Genomic DNA, 23,051 nt, shown 5'->3' with positions numbered 1-23,051 from the left:
TGGGAACCCAATGCTGGGCTTCATCTCATGACCCATGAGATCATGACCTGAGCCAAAACCAAGAGTTGGACACTTAATTGACTAAGCCACCCAAGTGGGGGATGCCCCTCCCCACCAAGCATTTTTTTTAAAAAAAGGTTATGTTCTTTGTTTTTATAGTGCAGAGTTAAATGTATTGGTCAGGGAAGTTTACAGTATTAAATTAACTTTTATTAAGTTTGTTTATTTTCTTGACTTTTTTTTTCTCTACCCAGGGGTTCTGGACTAAGGTGAATTAAAGACTGCTGTTAATGTGTGGTGTTTTCCTAATAACTGCTATGATTTCAGCTTTTTGAATGTTACTGTTGTTATTTAGTATGAAGATAAAACTTACACCTCACTGTGGACTGAGCCTTTTATCACTATAAAGTGTCATTCTTTGTCTTAATGCTTTTTTGGCCTGATACTACCTTATCTGGTATTAATTTCTTTTTCTCATACGCTTTTGACCTTCTATACTGACCTTCTATATTCAGTATTTCAGAATCACTTTATTTTAGTTGAGTCTCTCATATATTCTAGAATTGAATTTTACTTTGACGTATTTTCTGAAAAATATGTTTCTTATCATTAAGTTAGGCTATTTACATTTTTTTTTTTATTAGATCATGAGCTGGAAGTGGAGGTGGAGGGGAGGAACAAAGGGAGAAGGGAGAGGGATAAGCTGACCCCTGGCTGAGCAGGGAGCCCAACGTGGGGCTCGATCCAGGACCCTGGGATCATGATCTGATCTGAAGGCAGATGCTTAACGACTGAGCCACCTGGGCACCCTGTTTAATTTTTGATAAGATAGATATGATTGGTCCAAGTTCTGTTATATTATTTGTCTTTTTGGTTTTACTTTTGAAAAAGTCTTTCATTATGTAATCTGTATTGTTTTATTTGCCTTACAAATGTGGGTATTTGTATTTTCTGATTTGAGGAAGGTTTGTATTTTTATTTTAGTAGTTCCCTTCATAATTGTAGGTTTACTTCATGGTCAGTTATTTAGATAATCTTTGTTTTTCCTGCCACAGTGATGATGAAATTAGCTTGTGTTCTCTTCCTTTGTTCTCCCTTTCCTTACCCACCTGGTGTCGGTCTGTGATGTTACCTTCTTTGACATTTTCCTCTTTCAGTGTTAAGTGTGCTCAGATTTGAGTCATTTGGTTTGTCAGCTTTCAGTGTTAATTCTCTCGCAGTGCTCCAGGCAGGCAAGCAGCAAACTTACCAGACTTCCCCTTTTCTCTTCTCTTCCGTCTGCCCTCCCTGTTTTGTCTCCATGTTGATAACGCATCCTAATTTGTCACTCTAACCCCCTCTTTTGTTTTGTCTTAGTTCTACAGTTTAAAATACTCCATGTTCCCGGCCAGCCCTGTTTCTCTGGTTTTCTTAGTTATCTCTTGGTTTGCTGAAGTTCATCTTCTAATAATTTTCTCAAGAAGAGTTCTTGTGAAAAAATACCCCTTGAGGTCTTGTACATTCAGTGATGTGTCTGTGGATTGATTTCTTGAAGGACAGCTTAGCTAGTAGTAGGATTCATGGCTCATACTTTATCCCTTAAATACCTTATCGGTATTAACCCCAGTGTCATGAGACATTTGGTGTTACTGTGGAGAAGTTGTAGGCCAGCCTGTCTTTTTCTTTTTCTCCTGGGTGATTGACTTGGTCATTCATGTGGCTGCTCGAAACTCTTTCTCTAGTAAATCCAGTGGAGATCACAGATGGAGATTCCTCAGTGTTGTTGATCATTCTCCATGCCCTTTCAGTGTTCATATTGAATACTTCAGGGAAGTTTTCCCGATTTTCATCTTTAAGTATAAATAGATAATTGTTCTGTTCTCTTGTTTTGGTTTTCTTTCTTAGGTACTCCTAAAATCTCCTTTGCTTATTTCCAGCTACTGTATTCTTGCTAATCACTTCTTTCAGTGTCTTCTTTTAATCTTCTGCCTCTTAGTGTTCTCAAAGTATGTTCTTCCCTGTGCTCCCTTCCTCATTTCTTGTTTTGGGTTCATTTCGTATTTTTATTATTTTTAAAAGATTTTATTTATTTATTTGATAGAAAGATCACAAGGAGGCAGAGAGGCAGAGAGAAGGGGAAGCAGGCTCCCTACCAAGCAGAGAGCCTGATGTGGAGCTTGGTCCCAGGACCCTGAGATCATGACCTGAGCCGAAGGCAAAGGCTCAACCCACTGAACACCCAGGTGCCCCTCATTTCATATTGTTTTTTTAAAAAGATTTTATTTATTTATTTAACAAAGATAGACACAGTGAGAGAGGGAACACAAGCAGGGGGAGTGAGAAAGAGAGAAGCAGTGAGCCTGATGTGGGGCTCGATCCCAGGGCTCTGGGATCATGACCTGAGCTGAAGGCAGATGCGCAATGACTAAGGCACCCAGGTGCCTTCTCATTTCATATTTTTAAAATCACAGCAAAATGGCCAGAATTTTAATATCTTTTGTGGCAATATTTTTCTGGTAAAATTTGATACATTTTAAGGAACTTTTCCTTTTCTTCTTCTTTTTCTTTCTTTTTATTTTTGTAAATGCCCAGTGTGGGGCTTGAACTCATGGCCCTGAGACCAAGAGTGATCTGAGCCAGCCAGGCACCCCTCTGTATTTTTTAAATAAATTGTGATTAATAATATTAATAAATAGATTTTGAAAAATTTCCCTGTTTGGATTAGCTCTCTGTTCACTTTTCACTTGTGGCTTCTGCTGTAATTTACCTTGCATCAAATCTGGATTGATTTTGGTAGCTCCATTCAAAGCTTATGCAACATTGGCATTTACTCTGAAAAATGAAGTTTACAGACTTTATCTTTTTTTTTTTTAATTTTTTTTTTAAGATTTTATTTATTTATCAGAGAGAGAGGGGTGGGGAGAGAGCGAGCACAGGCAGACATAATGGCAGTCAGAGGCAGAGGGAGAAGCAGGCTCCCTGCCGAGCAAGGAGCCGGATGTGGGACTCGATCCCAGGACGCTGGGATCATGACCTGAGCCGAAGGCAGCTGCTCAACCAATTGAGCCACCCAGGCGTCCCTACAGACTTCATCTTATATCGTTGCCATTACTTCCAGGATTGCCGTGGCATGAAAGGACAGTGTGTGACTTCAGCTGATTCCTGGGTACCTTGGACAAAAAGTTACACATCGTTTTCACTCAGTCCAAAGCCTAAGATGACAACAATGACATTTGGAAAATGTAGGGAAGCAAGTGGAGCACTCAGGTAGCGCTGTTGCCGTTGCTTCAGATACACTCATAGGGATTTGTTTGAGGCCATTAAATTTTTATTTCTCTAGTAAGTAAGTTTTCTCACTGAGAACGATAAAAGAGATTTTAAATATGGTTTGACTGATAGAGGGCAGTCTGTTCAGCAATGGAGTTTACAAGTAGCATTGACTGTTAACTCTTTACTGGCATTTCCATATTTCATACACATTTCAGATGAGCTGAGTTTTAGAAAAATCTCTAATTTATGTAAGAACAGATGTCTCATCTGTCTACTTTTCTAGTGTAAATAGTACTCTCTGGTCTTCTGTTTAGCTAAAACTTGTCTTGTTTATGTTCTTGAGTGACTTGGAAAGGCAAGGACTGTTTACACATCTTTAAAATGGTGAATTAGAGTCCCGGACAAGGTTGCTGCTTCCTGGTTAACTGTATATTTTTATTGATTGGAATAGCCTTTAATTTTGAAGGGCTTTTGTTGTTGTCCTTATCCCCGAGGCATCTTTCTATGTTACCTGCGCTATTTGGGTTGTCCTGAGGATTATAGCTTGGTCTCTAAGAGGCCAGAGTAAAAATAATAGTCAAGTGCCATTAAGTCTTCTCTCATTCCATTTTTCATTCTCTTTTTTTCCTTATTTCTTCTCTTCCCTTCTCTCATAGGCTCACAAACCCATCTCCATCTTTTATTCATTTTATTCATTCCGTCTTAAATAAAAGAGATGACTGATTGCCTTTAGGGGGAATGGGAGGAGGAGGGAACAAAGTAGGTTGGGTCTAGAGTGAGCCTGCTAGAATGTTCTCTTGGGTAGCCAGTTATTAGTGTATTAGGGGTAGCAGTTATTTGAGCCCTCTGGACTTGGGGACAAACTGGGACACTGGGAGAGAGGGCCAAGGAGATTCTTGACACGTTTTAGCTCTTGCTCTTATCTATCCCCACTGTCTGCTGTGTCCACATAGACTCTGTGGGACCCCTTTGATAAGGTGCATCTTTCTTTTTGGGTGGCATTTTCTCTCCCCCACCCTCCCCAAAGGACATGAATCCTTTTGAGCATCTGTGTGCACAAGATTCTTTACTATGGCCAGGATTCCCTCCTTCATCCAGCCCATCCTGCCTGAACTTGACCAAATACTGTGCTTCCCAAATCAGAATAAACTGTTTGTTGTTTGAGTGCCTGTGGCTGTGAGGGCCCAAAGGTTTTATATATACAGTGGACTCTTGAACAACATGGGGGCTAGGGGCACCAACCTTCTGCACTAAATTAATGTATAACTCTTGACTCCCCCAGAACTTAACTAAGGGCCTACTGTTGACCAGAAGCCTTACTACTAACATAAACTGTTGGTTAACATGTATTTTTTGTGTTACATGTGTTATATACTATATTCTTAAAATTAAGTAAGGTAGAGGCTTTTCACCTTTTTGGTGCAAGTGAAAAATCCTCTCTGGATTTTTTCCAGGTAGCAAAACCAGTATAGTTGCAGGTCTTAAGCAAAAGCAGAGTGGTATAACGTGAACTTTTGAAGTGCAAGGGATCCCTTTATGTTTGTAGAGCTAGTGTCTGGTAGACAATGGCTGTCTTACCTAATCTGTATATTTTAGTTTAGGAAGCACTAAACTAGATAACTCTTAAGGTTCTTTATGGATCTTTTCTTAAAAAAAAAAAAAAAAAGCTTTATTGAGCTGTAATTCACATACTATACAATTCACACCTTTGAAGTGATATATTCAGTATTCTAAATATCTATCACTATGATCAAATATTAAAACATTTTTATCTTGCCCAAAGAAACCTTCTATTAGTAATCATCTCATACTTTCTCTGTCCACCTTTTCTCCTGCCCTAAGAAACCACCAGCCTTGGGGTGCCTGGGTGGCTCAGTGGGTTAAGCCTTCGGCTCAGGTCATGATCCCAGGGTGCTGGGATCGAGCCCCGCATCAGGCTCTCTGCTCAGCAGGGAGCCTGCTTCCCTTAATCTCTCTGCCTGCCTCTCTGCCTACTTGTGATCTCTGTCTGTCAAATAAATAAATAAAATCTTAAAAAAAAAAAAAAAAAGAAAAACCACCAGCCTATGTTTAGTTGCTATGGGTTTGTCTATTCTGAGTGTTACATATAAATAAAATACAGCATATGCCCTTTGTACCTAACTTCTTTTTACTTAGTATCGTGTTTTCAAAACTTATCCATGTTATAGCATGTATTAGAATTTCTTCCTTTTTAAGGCCAAATAATATTCCATGCAACATTTTGTTACTCATTTATCAGTTGAGGGACAGTAGGATGGTTTCCACTTTTTAGCTACTAGGAGTAATGTTGACATGACTGCTTGTGTACAGGTTTTTGTGTGAGTATTGTTTTCATTTCTCTCGGTGTGTGTCTAGGAGTGAAATTGCTGTGTCCTGTGGTAACTTTTTAATATTTTCAGTAATTGCCAGACTTTTTCCACAGTGGCTGCACTATTTTACATTCCCATGAGCCATGTATGAGGGCTCCAATTTCTCAATATCCTCAAAACACTTGTTATTGTCCCTTTTTTGCTTATAGCCATCCTAGTCTGAAGTGGTATCTTTCTGTGATTTTTATTTACATTTTCCTAATGGTTGATGGTTTTAAGCATGTTTTCATGTGCTTATTGGCATCTGTATGTCTTCTTTGGAGAAATGTCTGTTTAAATCCTTTACCCCCTTTTTAAAATATGTTATTTATTACTGAGTTGTAGGAGATCTTTATGTGTTCTTTGTATGTGTGTCTTATCAAAATAATTTGCAAGTATCTTCTCCCCTTTTGTGATTTGTCTTTTCACTTTCTTGGTGTCATTTGTAGCATAAAAGTTTTAAAATTTAATGTCCATCTGTATAATATTTTTTAAACATGTACAGTTTTTAAAGGTTCAGTCTGAAACTGTTTTTACTGTTAGTGTGTTTTTCCTTCATTAAATAAATAGTTGGCCAAAAAAAATCTTAGAAGCCTGGCATTTTATCTCAGCCTATTGAAGGGCTCCATAGAAATGAAATCTACGAGAAATTCCCATTGATGTTTCATATCATTTTATAGTTAATTTGTAATTTAACTTTAACACTTATAATTGAAATTTTGTACAAAGTATTCACATCTTAGGTATACCTATGTATCCACCACCTAGATCAAGTTAGAGATTGGGCTTAGTATCTCAGAAAGGCCCCCTCCCCTAAACTAACTTTGAGTGTAAAGTACCTAGAAACGGCTTATTTATTCATTGTTCTGGTACAGTCGAACCCAATATTGGTTTTAATGACTTTGAAGTTGTATGAATTTCCAAGTTTTTACAGATGGATGATCAGAATCTCTTTAGATTTAGATTAATATAAACAAACTTAAGAGAATGAAGTGTTTCCCCTGATTCTTTCAACAGCTTTTCCTTAGTCTTTGAAGCGTGTTAGCATGTTATACCACCTGATGGCACTGTTGCACTGGGAGTGGAACATTGTGAAAAAGTCTTTAGGGCATTTGGTTGTTGATTTCAGAGTAACTGACTCCAACCTTTTGTTATGTGTCCTATGTTTTGAATCATGTGCTTCATTGTTTCAATGAAGAAAATCCTTTGTGTTCTTTTAATTGAATGGTGTCGGTATTCTTTCACATTCCTCCTTTTTCTAGGCATTTTTGAACAAGGTAAAATTAATACCTTCCAATACTTAAATTCTTTAGATTTTAAAAAGAAAAAAAAAGCTGGACATTTCTTTTAGAAAGCTGATTGATTATGACATAAAAACCTTTAAGAATTTCTTTTCTTTCCACTCAGTAACAAAATGTGTTTCTGCATTCTTTATTACTTATAGTTAATGCCTGGATGTTTACTACCTTGATGATCATTAACTGCTAGTAAGATACTTAAATGTGTGATTTAAGAGACCTTAAAATGTAAGCAAGGTTTTATTGTTTAAGAAAAAAATGTTATTTTTCAAATGGTTCACTCATTAACTGTTGGTAAAAATAATGCTCACTCTGAAGACAAAAATTGTTTTCAGAGGGAGGATCTAAGTTTATTTTCTAGTTGAATTGCAGAAAAGTCTAAAAATACATACCTAGCTTAAATTTTAATATAAATTTTACTCTTTACTTTCATTAAAATGTTTTATTTTGTGGTTAATACCTTTAATGTGGTTGGCATAGCATTTAGCACTCCATTCACTTGCAGCCTTGCATGCATAAAGGGGTAGAACAGGCAGAAAAGCATATTTAAGATGAATTAACATTAAAGAAATATGTAATTTATTACCTTATATACAACATGAGGGGTTTTATTTTGCGAAGTAATGGATGAACAGTCAAGAAATTGAAGATTTAAATAGGGCAGGGTGACATTTACTTTCAGCCGTCCTTTTAATTGTGATGGGTATAATGGAAAAGAAATTTTATTTATTTATTTATGTGTCTTATTTATTTATTTATTTATTTATTTGACAGAGAGAGAGGGAACACAAGCAGCGGGGAGATGGAGAGGCAGGCCTCCTAATGAGCAGGGAGCCTGATGTGGGACTCCATCCCAGGACCTGGGATCGTGACCTGATTTGAAGGCAGACATTAATAACTAAGCCACCCAGGAGCCCCAAAAGAGGAATTTTAGAAAGTGTTAGCTTGAGAAGAACTTGGTGAGCTTTATATGAGTAGAGGATTCCGAGAAAATAGAATAACTAACTTCACTTTCATGTGGCCAGAACAAAACCCAGGATTTCTAACTATCTTATCTGGAAAGGCCTAAAAGAGTTAAGATCTTCCAGGGAATCCTTAAACTATTTTTTTAAATCGCTTTGGAAGCTGAAAGCACTTACTTATTTGTTAGTTCACTGATAAGAACCTGAATGGATAGCACAGACTGGTTTCCTCTAGAAAGGTTAACTATCTCTTTCTTTTGGGACTAGGAAAAAGCTTTGATATAGATTGGGCTGATTTTGTAGAAGAAGAAAATAATGTAATAAAGTATAAGTGACTTGTCCAGGAAAAGAAGAAAAAGGAAATGATACAGTTAGGTCAAAATTTTTGTGCTAAGTGGATATAATCTTAAATTGTATTGAAATTTTTCAATAAATACATTGAGAAAGACAACCAAAATTAAAATTAATTTTAAAAACTCAAGAGCTATTTCTTAAAATCCAAATAGGGAAGCATTTAGAAAATTTAAACAAAAAGAACATTTAAAAGTTTAAGAAATGAGCCCGATGATATGCTGGAAATATTTTTTAAAGCACTTGAAACTAAATTTTGGGGGGAAAACATACATTTCCAAATTATTTCAAGATAAAGTAGACCTATGAAGTTATCAGTTAATTTTATCTTAAATAGAGTTAGACTGGATAGTTTTTTTTTTAATATGTTCTTTTTTTTTTAAGATTTTATTTATTTATTTGCCAGAGAGAGAGAGAGAGAGCAGCAGAGGCAGAGGGAGAAGCAGGCTCCCTGCCGAGCAAGGAGCCCGATGTGGGACTCGATCCCAGGACGCTGGGATCATGACCTGAGCCGAAGGCAGCTGCTTAACCAACTGAGCCACACAGGCATCCCTGGATAGTTTTTTTGAGTTCTTTCAGTCTTTTATGGAAAAGTGATTTTTCTGCTGTGTTGTTTGTTCTAAAGCATAGAAAAGCAAACTTGCTGTTTCCTACTATGAATATGCAGAATCTAACAAAGAGCAAGGGTTTGAAGGATTGGCCAGTCTCACTTTTGAATGTCCATATAAAAATTCCAAGTAAAAAACTAGCAAATCCTATTTAATAGTATAATAAATAAAAATTCAGCAGGATCAGAGGATTAATTTTAGGATTAAAAAGATATTTTAAATAGGAAACCTATATATAAAATAAGAAAATATATGATTATCCTATTAAGTATATAAAATATTTGATAAGCTAGCTTTGATAAAATATAAAACTTGATGAAGTTTAATATTATTTTTATAAAAATCAGATGATCCTTCCTCAGAGTGGTGAAGAATATTTTTGACTAAAAGCTAACAGTAAACCTGGGGGAGCCCGGGTGGCTCAGTTGGTTAAGTGTCCAACTCTTGGTCTCGGCTCATTTCTCAATCTCAGAAGTTGTAAGTTCAAGCCCTGCATTGATCTCTGCACTGGGCGTGGAGTCTGCTTAAAAAAAGAAAATAATTAATAAATAAACCTAATTGAGAGATACCAGTAATATTTATTTATCTAACAAATGTTTACTGAGCACCCACTGTGTTGTTGGCACTGTGTTGAGTACTAGTTAACTGTTTCCCATGGAGTGTACTTATGTTCTGGTGGGGAAGGGTGACAAGGTAATAAACATAACAAGTAAGTAGATTATATAATATGTTAGAAGGTGAAAATGTTACTTTAAAAAAACAGTGCTGGGGCGCCTGGGTGGCTCAGTGGGTTGAGCCGCTGCCTTCGGCTCAGGTCATGATCTCAGGGTCCTGGGATCGAGGCCCGCATCGGGCTCTCTGCTCAGCAGGGAGCCTGCTTCCCTCTCTCTCTCTCTGCCTGCCTCTCCATCTACTTGTGATCTCTCTCTGTCAAATAAATAAATAAAATCTTTAAAAAAAAAAAAAAAAACAGTGCTGGGTAGAGAATTGGGGGCATATGGGACCTGGTGGATTTGTGGTTTCAGGGGAGTATTTGGAAGAAGTCTCATTGAGGAGATGAATTATTAGCCAAATAAGATTTGGCCTTTGTTAGGGTGTAAGTGTAGATATTTGGGGAAAGAGAAAAGCATCTTCCAGCTGAGAAAAGAGCCAGTGCGGAGGTTCTGAGGTGAGCTTCCCAGCCATGGGAGGGTTACCCAGGGCAGCTGAGACTAGAGGTTACAGAAGTACTATTTGAGAGAGTTAGAACCTGAGTCTCCTAACTTGGAGCACATTCCTCTTTGTTGTCTTATGACCTCAGCTCTTGTATTCACTTAATGTATTCTTCATTTTTCTGATTGGAAATTGTGGCAATTGTGGGTGGTAGAACCTAGGCATAGGTATAAGTAGTTTATTTGTATTTGGCGATTGGTTATGAACTGAAATAAAAAAGTATTTGTTGCTCAAGCGGGTTTGAAAAACAAATGAAAAACCAGATAATATATTCTAACAAAATGTATTACAATTATATTAAAATACAATATTCCAACCAAAGTTTAAAAATTTATAAAGTAAATTTGCTATTAGTGTGAATCTATCTGTTATGCAAGAAAGTTGAAGGTTCATTTGTCCTAGGCTTTTTAAGCTAATAGACATGAAGAAAATTGCTACTTATTTGTGAGAATATATCATGGGAACACTTCATTTTTATAATATCAAGGAGTAATGTGCCTCACATGTGCATATTTTCTGTATGACAGGAGCTTAACCTTCAGTTCATAAAACTTCTTAAATAATTCAAAGAAACATTTAAAGTAACATTTAACATTAAATATTTTGCGTTAGACCTTTATATAATGGATTGAACTTCTCATTGTTTCAGTAAAGAAAGGTGTGATGTCTTTAACAAAATTCACTGAGTCACTAATACAAAGCTACTATTTTCCTGACTTCTCAGCATCTGTTCCCTTATTTCTGAAATGGTAGTTAAAATATCCACCTTATGGGATGGTTATTAGGATCAACAAGTTCAATGAAGTATATTATTAGGTGCCTAGGACAGAGCCTGGCATGTAAGAACGAACTAAATGATAATTTTTAGAAGAAATTATAATGGTCAAAGAGGAATGCAAAGGTTTTTAGGCTCTTAGGTATGAATTTGAGCACTTCTCTCCACCTTTCAGATTAACCTCCATTCTTTCTTTCTTTGCTGTGTTTCTTCTTCCAGCTGAGCCTTAATCTGTCCATGCTTTGAATTTTGCAGATCTAATCTAAGCCTTGCATGGTGTGCGTATTTTTTCCTCTGATGATGAAACTGTTTTCATCACTATTCTGTAGTGATGTATTCAGGGATAACCTGTAGGATTTTTGTTTTTCTATTCTCCATGGCTGTGGGCTGCTTAGTTTTTTGAGCTTTTGTGTTGAATTTTTATAATTTTTAACTTCCTTTCTCACTGTTAGCTCCCTATGACTTGATGCGGTCACTGCAGCTGCTTTTGTTAATTCCTCACTGCTGCTAATCTGCAGCATCGGCTGAGTATTGCATCATTTGGAAATCGAATTCTGTAAAATAATGGCTGTGGCAGGAATGGAAAGTAATTTTAGCTTGTGTATTCATTCTGATTAGTAGTGGCTGCCTAGAGTGCTGGGTTAAGCAGGACTCTGGGGCTGCATTCAGATTTGATGAGAAAGCGCTCTAATAATGAAAGGGGGTGGCAGCATGAATAACCATATATTTGCCAGTTATTGTCTAAAGTAAGAGAGGATAGGCACTGGGGGTGAATCTGAGTAGCTTCTGTAATGAATAAGATGCAGAAGTTAGGGTGTGGGTTTTGGATAATATTTTGACTTCTTAGATGCCATCTTGGTTATTGGTTACCCTTTCACTTTAGACATTAAAGTTTCCAAATAACTTAACCAGTGGATAAAAGAAGGAAATAGTTTAAAAGGATTCTGTTTTGCACTATGTAAGTGACCATTAGGTATGTTTACTTAGTAATTATGTGATCAAAAATTCAGGCCATGTCAAAACTTGATGTTTTCTGCACTTGGTATTTCATATATTATCAAAATTGTGTACTCAGTGAAATTGCACATGTGCAGTAAATGCACTGAAGAGCAAATGCCAGATTCTTAGTAAGCTTTCACAAAGCAGGTTGAATTTCCTTATGCTTCATTATGATGGCAATAATAGGCACATCTGTACGATTACTAGTTTTTATCATTTAATGTGTGAATATATCTGAGAAAGTTTAAATTTTAAGATTAATTACTTCTGGTATGTCTTTCCTTTTACATATATCACATATAACTTTTGCAGGTTGGATTTGCTACCATTTTATGCAAGATTGGTTGCTACATTGCATCCCTGCATGTCTGATGTAGCAGAGGATCTTTGTTCCATGCTGAGGGGGGATTTCAGATTTCATGTATGTATTTAAGCATTTATTTTGTTATATATGTATACACACATATTTATATACTTATAAGTTGAGTGAGGATTCTTTAAGAATATAATTTTGTATTGGTAAGCATATTTCTGAAATTTGATAGTGGTTAAGAGTTCAGAATTAATGAGCTTCTGAGATTTTAAAATGTAATTTTCTCAACAAAGCTTGAAATTGATAAGTAGTAGTAATAGATGAGCTGCTGCTGCTACCTTGTTTCCTACAGGTACTGCACTTTTTTGCTTTTGTAAACTAAGAACCATTCTCTAAGGTCAAGAGAGCCAGCAGGTCTCACTGGTGTTGCCAGAAGAAACAGGATTGGCTGTGCAAGTCAGGGCACAGTGCCTGGAGGATGCCCGTTGGGGTGTCGGGAGTCCAAATGTCTGGGGTACACGAGGTTGTATAATTTATCTGAGCAGTGAATGGTGTGATAGCCCATGTTTTTATTGATTCTTGCCTTAACAATCTTTATCTTGTATAGCGGTAAGTTCTTAAAGAGTACCCTGGTAAGTACCAGGGACCAGTTTCCAGACAGCTTCTCTCTCTTTCTGGTTCTAGGAGTCTTAAATTACCTGTTAGCTGTTCTCCAAATCCATACTACCCATCACCTCGTAAGGGTATATAAATAAAGCCTTGAAAGGAGTAAAATGGTTCCTTAAACATGACTGAAAGTGAGACTGAAAAAGCATGAAATTCAAGTGGTTATATTAGCCAATGGGAAAAAATTGACAAACTTAGCTTAATAGCAAGTTGCTTGTGCTGCACATAAATGTTTGCTGTGCCCAGCATGCACTTTATTGCTCATTGTACAGAAATTGGTATTGCTGAGTGCTCAGAGAACAGTAATAACTCCTGAGAACAGGAATCTCACAACCTAGTTGTGAAGAAAAGGCATAAATACAAAAATGAGAGTGAAATAAACATTTAAACCCTGAGTATATTTGATATTATAAGAAATTGCATGTTTAATTGCCAAACGAATTGTTCAGGAGTAAGAACCTTGCGTTCAGAGAAGGAAAAAGTCTTCAGTGAAGAAAAAAGTCTTCAGTGAAGAGTGGGATGACTTCTAAAGGCCTCTTGCCATAGGAGTTAGTTTATATGAGATTTGTGGTTAAGATTTTTCTGGGGCAGTTTTTGCTGAAGTGTGTTCTGGATTTTCATACGTAGTATTAAGCAAGCACTGGTTTCTGTGTTTTGTTTTTTTTTTTAAGGATTTTATTTATTTACTTGAGAGAGAGACAGTGAGAGAGAGCATGAACGAGGAGAAGGTCAGAGAGAGAAGCAGACTCCCCATGGAGCTGCGAGTCCGATGCGGGACTCGATCCCGGGACTCCAGGATCATGACCTGAGCCGAAGGCAGTCGTCCAACCAACTGAGCCACCCAGGCGTCCCCGGTTTCTGTGTTTTAAAGGCTGTTTGGAAACACTTGAGATCAAGAGAGTTAAATGATTTTGTTTTGTTCCCTTTTAAGAATTCCCAAAGCTTTAATAGGGTAATGTGCACTTTGAACCTCCTGGAAGGGGTCAAAGAACACACTTTGATAAATGCTGCCAGTTCAGGGATTGATGCATCAAGAGTTATGATATTCTTTTTGATTTATTTAATCCCATTATGCAAAACAAATTTTTCCTGGCAGACAGTATGACTCTATTTATATGAGTCACACATATACCCCTCAACCAAATCCAAAAACAACATACATGCTGGAGCAAGCATAATTAATGCTTTTGCTGAGAAATTTAAGATTAAGAATATTCTATTCATAAAAAAAAAAGAATATTCTATTCATGTATCCTTTGCTTCCCACCGAAATTGATAATTGAAATTGATAATTGGGGTGAGAGTTGTGGGACTTGGAAGTTTCGTTCCTGATGTAATGCTTTGTTACGACTCAGAGACTTAGCGGAATTCTAGGAGAATACTGTGGGAACCACTGCTTTCAGGGGAGAGAAGAGTAACTTGAAGTCACTTGATCAAATAACTTGATCATTTCTGCTTCCTCCAGGATCTATCTTTTCTAACCCTGACATCTGCAGACTTTGCCAGCAACTTGCTTTTTGTCTCTATATGTGCCTAAAGTTTCCCATCCTTAAGTGAAACTAAAATAATAGCAACAAGAAAATGTCTTCAACCTTACCCCCCACCCTCTTTCATTTGTTTCTTGTTCGAGTTGTTTTAGAGTATACTTGTCTCTTCTGCTTCTGACATTTACCCTTTATTTCATCATAGCACCCTGGCAGAGACCACCAGCATCCTCTTAATCACTTTAAGTTAGTTGATGTCCCTACAGATTCTAAACTGCTGGACTGTTCTTTTTTTCTGCCCTTCTGTCTGCCCCACTTGCTAGCATTGTTAACGCTGGTCGAGTTACTTAAGTGGGGATAATACCGGTATCTTTTCAGATGGGATTGTTCTTATGTATTACACAAGATAATGGATAAAAAGTTCATCACGCAGTGCTCAGACATAGATATTATTACAATAATAATCATCCCTTCTCTCCCACCACACTCTCCTGGTTCTTACTTGACTGCTTTTCTCAATATCTTGTATCGAGAGTAAAATATCTTCTACTTTTTTCCAGCTGAGTCTGTATTTTTGCATTCCCCAGACCTTCTTCTTCACCCTCCTTTTTGACAGAACACATTTTACCTGGGCTTTAGTTGACTTTTATTTCTCAGCAACCTCAAATACATGTCTCTTGCCAGAACCTCTCTCTTGATGCTTAGAAAGTACTCATGTAGTTCTAGGTAAATATGTTTATAAAATAAACTCATGAATTCTCAAAAAAAAATCTTCAGCCTTCACTTCCTCATATCAACCTTCATTCTGTCTGTAAATTTGCAATATTTTTTCTCTAGTCTCTAAGAGAAGTACTTCTACTTTTGCTCTTTGGACATTCCGGAGCCAGCCTTCACCAAATTCTGTTGGTACTATCTTCTAAAATACTTCTCCAAATCTAGCATCTCCTCTTCATAGCTTGAATTATGAGAATAGTGTTGTACTTAGGCTTCCCTGTCTTTGTCGTCTAATTCCAGCATATTATCACAATCATACCCTTTGTTTAAGAATCTCACCTGAGGAAAAAAAAAAAAAAAGAATCTCACCTGAGAACTAAAACTGGTTAACAGAACTATATGAAATCTCATCGAGTAGTCCAAGAAATTCTAGTTAAAACAACAATTAATCTACTAATTTGACCAACAGATTAGTAAAGATGATAGAAACCAGAAACCACATACACTTGAGGTCAGAATTTGGAGGAGGAATTAGGTAATATGTTTCAAGGTTCTTACAGGCGTTTATACATTGGACAACTTTGAGAATCTGTCCTAAGTAATCCTATATACCCAAAAAAGCTTTATTCATATCATGAATTGTGGGGAAAAAATGGAAAGTAAGCTAGAAGCTCAACAGTGAATTAAGAAAATGGTCAGGTAGTTGCAGTGCTGAAATGATATAGAGCCATCGAAAGTAATACTTACTAAAAAATTTTCGTAACAAAAAGTGCTTCTTTTGGTGGAAAAAAAAAGCAAGCTGTAAAATCTTACACAGAATAAATTTATAGTTATGTTAAAATGCTTGGAACGTAAAGAAAGAAAAGAATTACATATCAATATGTTAGCAGTGGCTGTCTTGGATAGTGGGGCAGTAAGAAATATTTTTTTCCTTTCTAATTTTTCCATGTTCTCCAAATTTTCAGCAGAGCCTACTTTACAGCGAAGGGACAGCTTTTATGTAAATATAAGCATATCAGACTGACCTTTTTTTTTTTTTTTTTAAAGATTTTATTTATTTATTTGACAGAGATCACAAGTAGGCAGGCAGAGAGAGAAAGAGGAGGAAGCAGGCTCCTTGCGGAGCAGAGAGCCCGATGTGGGACTCGATCCCAGGATCCTGAGATCATGACCTGAACCAAAGGCAGAGGTTTAACCCACTGAGCCACCCAGGTGCCCCTGACTGACATTTTTTAAATTAGCAGTCTTTCAGTTTTTTTAAATCAAATCTCTCTAGTGGTAAAATAAATTGACCACATATCCCAATTTGGCATACTTATATATTTGCAGTTGTATGAAATATTTTATGTAAATTTATAAAATAAAAGTAAATTGAAAAGTGTGAGATCAGAACATAAATAGAAGTTCCAAGACTTTTGGGCACCTGGGTGGCTCAGTGGGTTAAAGCCTCTGCCTTCGGCTCAGGTCATGATCCCAGGGTCCTGGGATTGAGCCCGCATCAGGCTCTCTGCTTTGTGGGGAGCCTGATTCCTCCTCTCTCTCTGCATGCCTCTCTGCCTACTTGTGATCTCTGTCAAATAAATAAATAAAATATTAAAAAAAAAAAGTTCCAAGACTTTTTTTCCGACACTCTAGTAGATCAAGAGTCTTACTTACCTTACCCTGGAGATCAGTGGTCCACAGCATGAAATAAACTTTGAAGGCAAGTTTACTTGTTTATAGACTTAGTGCCTTCTTAGTGTCTAGTGTATAGTAGATTTTCCAAAAAATTAGAATGATTAAATGAATAAAGTTTATGTAGAACAAAATGAGCAAATTATAGAGGACAATGTATCATGTCTATTTGAGTGAAGCTATAGAAGGACCAGTTTGGGGAGGAGGGTCTTCCTAGATAGGCCTCGGAAAGCCTTAATTTTTATATGTTGATGTATCCAAGAGTTTTTATTAATGCCTAGGAATTTAGTTATTCAGTTGATCTCAGTTTTAGCTGTCACTAATAAATGAGTTGTAAGCAACATTTTTGCTAAGTAAGATTATGTGAGTAAAATTCTGTAAGAGACATTGAACTAGAAATATATAGAAAAAATTTTTTAAAGATTTTTTTGAAGTTTATTTATTTGACGCAGAGAGAGGAGAGAGGGAATATAAGCAGGGGGAGTGGGAGAGGGAGAAGCAGGCTTCCTGCTGAGCAGGGAGCCTGATGTGGGGCTTGATCCCAGGACTCCCGGGATTGTGACCTGAGCTGAAGGCAGACACTTAATGACTGAGCCACCCAGGCGACCCAATATATAGAAAATTTTACATTGTTAGTTTATTTACTTCCGCAGAAATGTTTGGACATACCTTTTTGATCATAAGGAGTCAACAAATGAGACTAGAAAATAATGAATAGTCAGAATAAGTCAGTCTTTTTTATAAGTTATAGCATTTTAAAAAGCCTTCATTTTGGGGCACCTGGGTGGCTCAGTGGGTTAAAGTCTCTGCCTTCGGCTCAGGTCATGATCCCAGGGTCCTGGGATCGAGCCCCACATTGGGCTCTCTGCTCTGCGGGGAGCCTGCTTCCTCCTCTATCTCTGCCTGCCTCTCTGCCTACTTGTGATCTTGGTCTGTCAAGTAAATAAATAAAAATCATTAAAAAAAAAATAAAAATAAAAAAGCCTTCATTTTTTTTATCTGAAAATGAGGGACTGAGGTAGAATTGATTTTTCATAATTCATTTAAAAATTCTATAATTTTGTCATGTTACTTAGATTATACCTCCTTACCCTCAATAATATTTAAGAATAATTGTAGATGGTACACTATGTTACTTGTTTTGAAAGTTATAATGCTCAGTAATACCTAAAATTGTATCATGTTCCACAGCAGTTACTAAGAGCTTGTACATGCAGAGTCACCAAAGAGATTTTTAAAACCATGTTTGTATACTTCTCAGCCCCACACCCTCTCACGATTCAGCTTTAGTGTATTATTTTTGAGTTGCTTCCTTACACATATTTTGTTTCCCTGTTTCTTCAGCTGTAGAAGAAAGACATGCTCAGCATGGGTTCTTTAGAAAATATAAGATACATAATTTAGAAAGAAGAGGGGAAGCCTCATAATTTCATCACTTTAAAGCAACCTTATTACTTTTTTTAAGATTTTTTATTATTATTATTTATTTGACAGAGATCACAAGTGGCAGAGAGGCAGGCAGAGAGAAAGAGAGAGAGAGGAGGAAGAAGCAGGCTTCCTGCTGAGCGAAGAGCCCTATGTGGGGCCAGATCCCAGGACCCTGGGATTATGACCTGAGCCGAAGGCAGAAGCTCTAACCCACTGAGCCATCTAGGCGCCCCCAAAGCAAACCTATTAATCCTTTTGTATATTTTCTTTACCTTTTTTTCCTCTGTAGTTTTTTCTGGGTGGGGTGAATTTATAGTATATGATTTTCCATTCTTTGTTTCTCACTGAGAAGCATTTTGCCATCATTCAAAACATCTCTTATACCATTTTGAAGGGGGTATAATATTTTGTTCTGTAAACCAATTGCTTAGAAATCAAGTGAAGCATAGCTGCCGTTAATACCACAACTGCCTCTGTCATCATCACCATCCTTATTTTTATCTATATTTTACTAGGCGAGCCAGTGGGTGAGGAAATTTTTGTGAATTACCCAAGATTATATACCCCCAGAATGGTGTAAAATGACTGAAAGGGGCTCAGATTTCTGACTATAAATTATTTGCTCTTTTTTGTCCCTGTGATAATCTATAAACATTAAGCATTTTTGTTTATTTGTTCACTCCATAAACAGTTATTTCGTGTCCACATAATAGTGATACAAATATACAAAGATGAATAAAATTAGTAGTAGCTAATATATATTGAATTCTTCCTAGCGCCAGGCACTGTTATATGTGCTTTACATGTATCAGTTGACTTAAGACAACAACTTTGAGGTAGGTTACTTTTATTAGTTCCATTTTAAAGATGAGGAGATCGAGGCAGAGTTTACGTAACAGCTAGTAAATGATAGAGCTGGGATTTAAACCCAGCAAGTCTGGTCCAGAATCCATCCTAAGAGTTCATAAAATAAGATAAATCAGGGGTGCCTGGGTGGCTCAGTGGGTTAAGCTAGTTAAACCTTCAGCTCAGGTCATGATCTCAGGGTCCTAGGATCGAATCCTGCATTGGGTGCTCTGCTCAGCAGGGAGCCTGTCCCCCAACCCCTGCCTGCCTCTCTGCCCACTTGTGAACTCTGTCTGTCAAATAAAATCTTTAAAAAAAAAAAAAGGAAAAGAAAAAATGATAAATCAGTACGAGAAGCCTTTCATACGTAGTACTTAACAAACATTTATTTGTGAAAAGATCTTTATGAAAGCTGTGCTCTTTTCTGAATTGCTGAAACAGTCAAGATTTAAGTTCTCTAAGTTGAATTCTGTGATTTTATTTTTAATCGATGCAGTTTTATTGATGCTTTAATAAATGCTTATAGTGAGCTTCTACTTTGATGTTTTAAATGAGTTTTATTTAAAATTTATACCTGAAGAGCTAAAAAATCTTAACACCTATTTCTGCTTGCTATAGAAAGTAGGTCCTTAAAAATGAAGATGATAAATTCAATCCAAGTGTTAGCTCCTTGAGTATGTAGAAGTTTAGTATTTATATAAATGACTGTCATTAATCATCTAGCTGCTTGTGAGGTTAGGCCTTATTTTAAAACCCAGCACATATTAAGGTAGTGGAATTCTCAAGTAATAGGAAACTGGGATTTTAGTACTGATCTTTCATCAAGTCATCTGAGAGCTTTGTCTTGTTTTGATGTTAGATTATTAAGTCAGATTATAACCTATTGTTTCTTTCTCAGAATGTTGTTACGTGGAACAAATAAGATAGGATAGTAACCTGGAAAAGAAAACACTAAACTGGTTTTAGTGTTTGAACAACTGAATAAGAAAGGAGAGGATTCTGAAAAAGTATATTATAACTAGTTCGAGACACCACCATGTTATTGTCACTGTTGTTCACATAAAAGATTTTTAGACTGTTTGCTGTTAGTCTGTTTGCTGTTAAAATTGTAATGCATTTACATTTATCTTGACATACGTTTGCTTTGTACTATTATAATAGGATTTTGTTATGCTGAGTATTTTTTGAAACATGCGTCTAAGTTAGAAGGCTTATATTTGCAAAGGGTTTGAAATTTGATATACAGCCATGACTGATGATAAAAAAAGAATAGTGATTATATCAAAAATGTCACTGTAATGAATTTATGATAGAAAATGCATACTGTAGTTCATAAGTATGATACACAAAGCCTTGCTAATATTTTTGCTTAAGAAGCTCTTGGTACTTATTTTTAAAGCAGCATTTCAGTAAGTGTTTTCCTTATAATATTAGTGAGATGTTAACTCGTAGTTGCTAGCATCTCAAAAGGAGCTTTATGTTAAATAAATGAATTAAATTAGGTTAAATAGGCTTCTTTATTTGAGAACCTGTTTAAGCCCAATAAAGTGTATCATTTCTCAAAATTATTTGACCATGGAACTGTTTGCAGATCATATCCCAGCACTCGTGTTCCACAGAGCTTACTTTGCCTTAACTTAAAGTAATTTGAATAGCAAGAAATTTATGCAGATTTATTTAAAATATTTGGGGTGAATGCAATCTTATTAAATTACATTTTTTATCAGAGATTTCAAAATGTTAATTCTCTAAGCTAATGTCTCTTTTCTTTTAATTTGTAGGTACGAAAAAAGGACCAGATCAATATTGAAACAAAGAACAAAACTGTTCGTTTTATTGGAGAATTAACTAAATTTAAGATGTTCACAAAAAATGATACATTACATTGTTTAAAGGTTAGTGCCGCATTGTTTGAGTTGTTTTTAGTAGACAAAGTTTTAGTTATAAATGCTGGAAAAAAATGAAATAAGTAAGGAATATTTGTTTAATATGGAGGACAAGAAAAGAGTAAAAAAGAACTTTAAATAGATGAGCAAAGCCAAAAATAAATAATAGTATGGTAGATAGAAATACAGCTATCACAGTAATTACATGAAATGTAATGGGACAAAATACAGGAAGTAAAAACTGAAGAATGTAAGACTTTATTAAAACAACACTGTAAAATAAATAAATAAATAAATAAATAAAGCACTGTAGGCTGCCTTTAAGAAAGTTAAATATGAAGACCCGAAAGGCTAACATTAAAAGGTGGGGGGAGTATACCGTGGAAGAACTGACTAAAAATCACTTGGTTTGGGGCACCTGTATGGTGCAGTTGGTTGAGCATCCAACTTTTGGTTTTGCCTCAGGTGGTGATCTTGGGGTCATGGGATCGAGCCCCATGCTCAATACAAAGTCTGACATCCTCTCTCCCTGTCACTCATGCTCACTTGCTCTCTCACTCTCTATCTAAAATAAATAAATCTTAAAAAAGAAAATATACCTGTTTTCATTATCATCAAGCAATTAAGGTACAAAGCATTTATTGTAAATAAAGAAGGACAGTTCATAATGACAAAGAGCTAATTTTAGCAGGAAACTATTACCTTCCTGAATCAGTATGAATCCAGTAAGGGACCTTCAAAATATATAAAGCAAAAGTCAACAAGGAAAGAAGTAAACAAATCCACGGTCATGGTGAGAGACTTAGAAACACCTTTCACTAACTGAAAGAAGAGGCAGACGAAATTAGTATGTGTATACAGAACTGAACAATACAGTTAACAACCTGGATCTAATGGACACTATACCCAGCAGCATCAGAACTTAAAATCTCTTCAGGTTCACGTGGGTCATTTACCATAACTAACAACAAAAATCGCAGCAAATTAGAAAAGACTAAAATTACTCGATTATGTTTTCTGTCCGCAACGGAATTAAGCTAGAAATTAGTAAGTAATTATATGTGGTAAAGCTGATGCAGCAGAGATGGAATAATTCTAAAATTTGAATTGATCATGACAGACAATGACAAATTTTGTATCAAATTGATTTCCTTAGGTTGTTAGGTATGTTACACAAAGTGGGTCTCACGGATTCAAGTACATTTGGAAAACCCCAAGTTAAACAAATTTATCAAGTTTCTTCATTGCTTGATTTCTTAAGAGTGTTTAAAATATTAATAGTCATTGTAGATAATTAAGGGGTTAAGTTTCCTAAATCTACTTGGAGCATCTCAGAAGACAGCAGAGTACATTTAGGGATCTCTGGACAGCATTTCAAAAACGATTGTGAAGGATTTCTCAGTGCTATATTTGAAGGGAATCATACCATGGAACAATTTAAACGTTAGTATATTTCTTTATAGTAATTACTACAGATAGATGGGAAGGGTATACATTTCTTTGACCTAGAAATTCCATTTCTATTTGTTTGCTTTAAGGAAATAATAAATGTACAAATTTATCTACAAGGACATTTGTCCCACAGTTGTTTAAGTAGCAAGAAATCGTAAACAATTTCAATATCCAGTAAGTAAGAATTACTTAGGTTTTAGTGTAGTTCATATTATGCAGTAATATGCCTCTTTTAAATCATGCCATAGAAGGATAAATAAGGACACAGCAAAATAGTCGTACTAGCTAAAAAACACCAAGTTATTAAATACTGTGATATGTTTGAATCTGTTTTGATTTAGAAAATGTGCATAGAGAAAGATTAGGAGGATAAATACTGAAATGCTATAGTAATGTGTTACATTTCTAAATTTCATACAGTGCGCCTGTTTTGGTCAGAATTTTACAAGGGAATGTCCCATAATCCAAAAACCACAAAGTGATTTAGAAAATGTTAGTTGTGTTGTCTATGTCACAGGTGTTTAAATAAATAGCATCTAATAGTCATTATATACAAAAGGCTTTGATACTAGTTTTCGTATATTTATCTGAATGAAAAGACATTAAGTATATTGAAGATTTTATATAAAATTTTTGTGACTGAACACAAGATACTCATCAGTGAATCTTGTTAAGCCAAAGTAGACTAGCTTTTGTTTTTCACACTTGACATTTCTGAAGTTGTTATACACATAGATCTGTATTTTCTTTAACAGGATTGAAGTG

At 36.0% G+C, this 23,051-nt stretch overlaps 1 protein-coding gene across 2 annotated transcripts in view; it reads left to right on the top strand.

Annotated features, from left to right (window-relative positions):
- The window catches only part of UPF2 (UPF2 regulator of nonsense mediated mRNA decay), a 109,837-nt gene that overhangs the window by 44,751 nt on the left and 42,035 nt on the right, over positions 1–23,051 (top strand). For both annotated transcript variants that reach the window (XM_013047030.2, XM_004774903.2), the window contains exons 9-10: positions 12,136–12,244; positions 20,730–20,843. In XM_013047030.2, coding sequence (XP_012902484.1) covers positions 12,136–12,244; positions 20,730–20,843 — 223 coding nt within the window. The remainder of the gene's footprint in view (positions 1–12,135; positions 12,245–20,729; positions 20,844–23,051) is intronic.

The sequence above is a fragment of the Mustela putorius genome, unplaced genomic scaffold (assembly GCF_011764305.1).
Source record: "Mustela putorius furo isolate JIRA1106 unplaced genomic scaffold, ASM1176430v1.1 tig00003913_pilon_pilon_pilon, whole genome shotgun sequence".
NCBI classification, from domain to species: Eukaryota; Metazoa; Chordata; class Mammalia; order Carnivora; family Mustelidae; genus Mustela; species Mustela putorius.
This window is presented reverse-complemented; position numbering and strand designations above follow the sequence as displayed.